This window comes from Arachis ipaensis, chromosome B1, assembly GCF_059453495.1.
Source record: "Arachis ipaensis isolate K30076 ecotype BB chromosome B1, ASM5945349v1, whole genome shotgun sequence".
NCBI classification, from domain to species: Eukaryota; Viridiplantae; Streptophyta; class Magnoliopsida; order Fabales; family Fabaceae; genus Arachis; species Arachis ipaensis.
The window spans coordinates 33338542-33342319 of record NC_142436.1 but is presented as its reverse complement, the minus strand read 5'-3'; the positions used below and the strand labels follow the sequence as shown (position 1 = coordinate 33342319).

General features: G+C 40.5%; 1 protein-coding gene across 1 annotated transcript; it reads left to right on the top strand.

Moving 5' to 3' along the window:
• The first annotated feature begins 371 nt into the window (after nt 1-371).
• Nucleotides 372-1629, top strand: LOC107605090 (uncharacterized). Its single transcript, XM_016306843.1, has 3 exons — nt 372-738; nt 839-1075; nt 1184-1629. The coding sequence occupies exons 1-3, from the start codon at nt 372-374 to the stop codon at nt 1627-1629; spliced, it is 1050 nt and encodes a 349-aa protein (XP_016162329.1).
• Nucleotides 1630-3778: the final 2149 nt, after the last annotated feature.

Here is a 3778-nt window from a genome sequence, read left to right as displayed (position 1 = left end):
CAAGAGTTCTTTTTCTTGTTTTTTATTAATTCTTATTATTTACTTTCTTGCTATTTACTTTTCTTGTCATTTATTTCCTTGCCCTTTTATAAACCAAACCCCTTGTCCCTTCATAGCCAATACTTGACCACTTCATTGCAATTCCTTGTGAGACAAGCTGAGGGTTAAATACTTTGGTTAATTCTTATTGGGGTTTGTACTTGTGACAACCAAAATTTTTGATGTGAGAATTGTTTGTTGGTTTAGAGCTATGCTTACAACGAAGTTCTTATTTCTATAAGAGAAATTCTAGACCAACACGACAAATTCTCATTATCAGTTTTGCAGGTGGGGGACCAACAAGCTTGGCAAGGAAGCGCTCCTACCGAGCTATGTTATCAGTTGCGGGCAACCTCGGTGACAACCGAACGTCATCCCATTTCCCACAAATGACATTCCAGGCATCAGATCTTAATACAAATGCTTCAAACCTAGATGATCCTGTGGTTATCTCCGTCCAGCTCGGAGACTTGTTGGTACAAAAAGTACTCCTAGATCCAGGTAGCAGTATAGACGTCCTATTCTACTCAACCTTCCGTAAGATGAAACTCAGTGATAATATACTCCAACACACCACGGGCGACCTAGTTGGCTTTTCAGGTGAACATGTCCCAGTGATGGGATCCGTGTGGTTACAAACCACACTGGGTGAGCATCCTTTATCCAAAACTTCTGATGTTCAGTTCCTAGTTGTTGATTGTTTCTGTCCATAAAACCTAATACTTGGTCGACCATTTTTAAATAAGTTCGGCGCTATTGTATAAAAAAATTCATCTTTGTGTCAAGTTTTCCGTGCAAGATGACCTTATCGCGACCATTCACAGCGACCATCGGGAAGCTCGCCAATGTTACAACATCAGCCTTAAACAACCAAGCCGAGATATAGATGCCCATGTTAACAACATCAGCAGCACCAACAAGCTCCAATCACTAGCCAACCTTAACCCAAAGGCCGAATTCACTGAAAGGCCTACACCAACAGAGAACCTGCAGAAAGTTTACTTTTATAATAATCTAGACAAATTCACTTATGTAGGTACAACTCTCAGCTCGGAGGACAAACTCTCCCTAGAGAAATTTTTGTAATAACACGTCGACCTCTTTGTGTGGACACCTGCTGATATGCCTAGAATTGACCCTTCAGTCATTTCCCACAAACTGGCATTAGATCCATCTGCCCGACCTATAGGTCAGAAGAAAAGAAATCTGGGTATTGAAAAGAAACATGCGTCCTTGGAAGAAACCAAGAAGCTCATCAACGCCGGCATTATCAAAGAAGTTCGGTTCACAACATGGCTGGCGAATGAGGTAATGGTAAAAAAATACAACAGTAAATGGCGCATGTATGTTGATTTCACAGATCTCAACAAAGCATGCCCCAAAGATGCTTATCCCTTACCCTCTATTGACTCTTTAGTAGATAGTACTTCAGGATATAGAACTTTAAGTTTCATGGATGCATATTCTGGTTATAACCAGATTCTAATGCATCCCCCTTACCAAAATAAAACTGCATTCATTACTGCCTATGGAAATTACTATTATAAGGTTATGCCTTTTGGACTTAAGAATGCAGGTGCCACATATTAGCATCTAATGGACAAAGTCTTCTCAAATCAAATCGGCAGAAACATGGAAGTGTATGTCAACAACATGGTAGCTAAAACAAAGCCCGACGATAATCATTTGGATGACCTGCTGGAGATCTTCAACCAAATCCGACAATATAACATCTGACTCAACCCTGAGAAATGTGCCTTTGGAGTACAAGGGACAAGTTTTTTGGATTTCTACTCACAAATTGAGGCATAGAGGCTAACCCAGAAAAATGCCGAGTAGTCTTGGACATGACGAGCCAACAAATGATTAAGGAGGTCCAACGCCTAACAGGGAGACTTGCTGCCTTGTCTAGATTTTTACCATGCCTAGCCTCCAAATCTTTCCACTTTTTTCAGACGTTAAAAAAGAAAAATAATTTTATTTGGAATCAGGATTGCGAAAATGCTTTTTCTAGCATAAAAACGATAATTTCAAAACCTCCTATTTAACAAAAACCCCTACAAGGGGAAGAGCTTTACTTATATTTATCTGTTACTAACTGGGGAATAAGTTTTGTACTTGTCATAGAAAGACAAAAGCAGCAACAACTGATTTACTTTATCAGCAAGTGCCTGCAGAATGCCGAGCTTCACTACTCGAAAATCGAGAAATTAGCTCTAGCTTTGATCTTTTCAGCTCAGCGTCCTCGGCCATATTTTCAGAGTCACAGCATCATTGTCAAAACAGATCAACCACTCCGACAGGTGTTGCATAAGCTCGAGCTTGCAGGCCGACTTATTAAATGGTCGGTCAAACTTTTAGAGTTTGATATCAGATACTAGAGCAGAATGCCGGTCAAATCCCAATACCTAGCAGATTTTATCACCGAATTCACTACACCATGCCCGAAGAATCAGCTAACGGAGTGGACACTCTATGTGGACAGATCCTCAAATCCGCAAAGGTGTGGTGCTGGGGTTTTTCTTGAAGACGGCTGAGGATTTGTGATCGAACAGTCTCTACATATCTCTTTCAAAGCCAGCAACAATCAAACTGAATACGAAGCCCTGATCGCCAGCCTCAAACTAGCAACAGAGTTAAATATCTCAGAAATCAAGGTATTCTGTGATTCATTGCAAGTGGTGCAGCAGGTAAACAATCTCTTTCAAGTCAAAGATCCATTGTTGGGAAAATATCTTGATGTTGTAAAAACATTGATCTCAAATTTTTTGAAATTTGAAATCAATTATATACCCCAAGAAAGAAACCACCGAGCTGATATTTTATCAAAGCTCGCTAGTTCACAAGCACCCACTTCATCTCTTTATCGATCTACACTTTCATCTCCAAGTGTAAATTTAACAGAAATTCTGAGTTTAGTACAAGCCGAGGATTGGAGGATGTCGTGCCTCGAATATATCAAATATGGAATCATCCCATAAGAAACCACTAATGCTTGAAAATTCCGACGACAGATATCATTCTTCACCATATACAACAACTCCTTATATCGGCGAGGTTTTTCTCGTCCTTTGTTAAAGTGTTTATCCAGGTCAGAGCTAGAGCTTGCACTAGCCGAGGCTCACGAAGGTATATGTGGAACACATGTTGGGGCACGGAGCTTATCCTCCAAGATCTTACGAGCAGGTTTCTACTGGCCAACACTACAAAATGATTGCATCAAAAAGGTCAAAACATGCCCAGGTTGTCAAAAGCACAGCTTGATCATACACTTGCCAGTTGAGGAACTGCATAACTCCGAAGTAAGTTGGCCTTTCAACCACTGGGGGTTTGATATACTCGGCCCCTTCCCCTTAGCACTTGGACAGGTAAAATTTTTTATTGTCGCTATCAATTACTTCTCAAAATGGATAAAAGCCCTACCTCTGGCAAAAATTGCATCCCAGCAAATGATTTCTTTTGTCTGGAAACACATTATCTGTCGATTCAGCATACCTCGGCACATTATCACAGATAATGGTCGCCAGTTTGTCGATAACAAATTCAAATCTTTTTTGCAGAATTTAGGAATCAAACAACACTTCTCTTCGGTAGAACATCCATAAATGAATGGATTAGCAGAGGCCGCGAATAATGTCCTCCTACATGCTGATGCGCGGAAAACTTGTCTCTCAACAAATCTCCCTTCGGCAAGTGTACCGAATTGTCGTCAAGTAAAACTCACAATAGAGTGAAGTCG

Coding starts and splice junctions, on each gene's coding strand:
- LOC107605090 (XM_016306843.1), top strand. CDS start 372: ATGTTATCAGTTGCGGGCAACCTCGGTGACAACCGAACGTCATCCCAT. Junction 739..838: donor TCAGTTCCTAGTTGTTGATT/GTTTCTGTCCAT, acceptor TTTCCGTGCAAG/ATGACCTTATCGCGACCATT. Junction 1,076..1,183: donor AGACAAATTCACTTATGTAG/GTACAACTCTCA, acceptor TTGACCCTTCAG/TCATTTCCCACAAACTGGCA.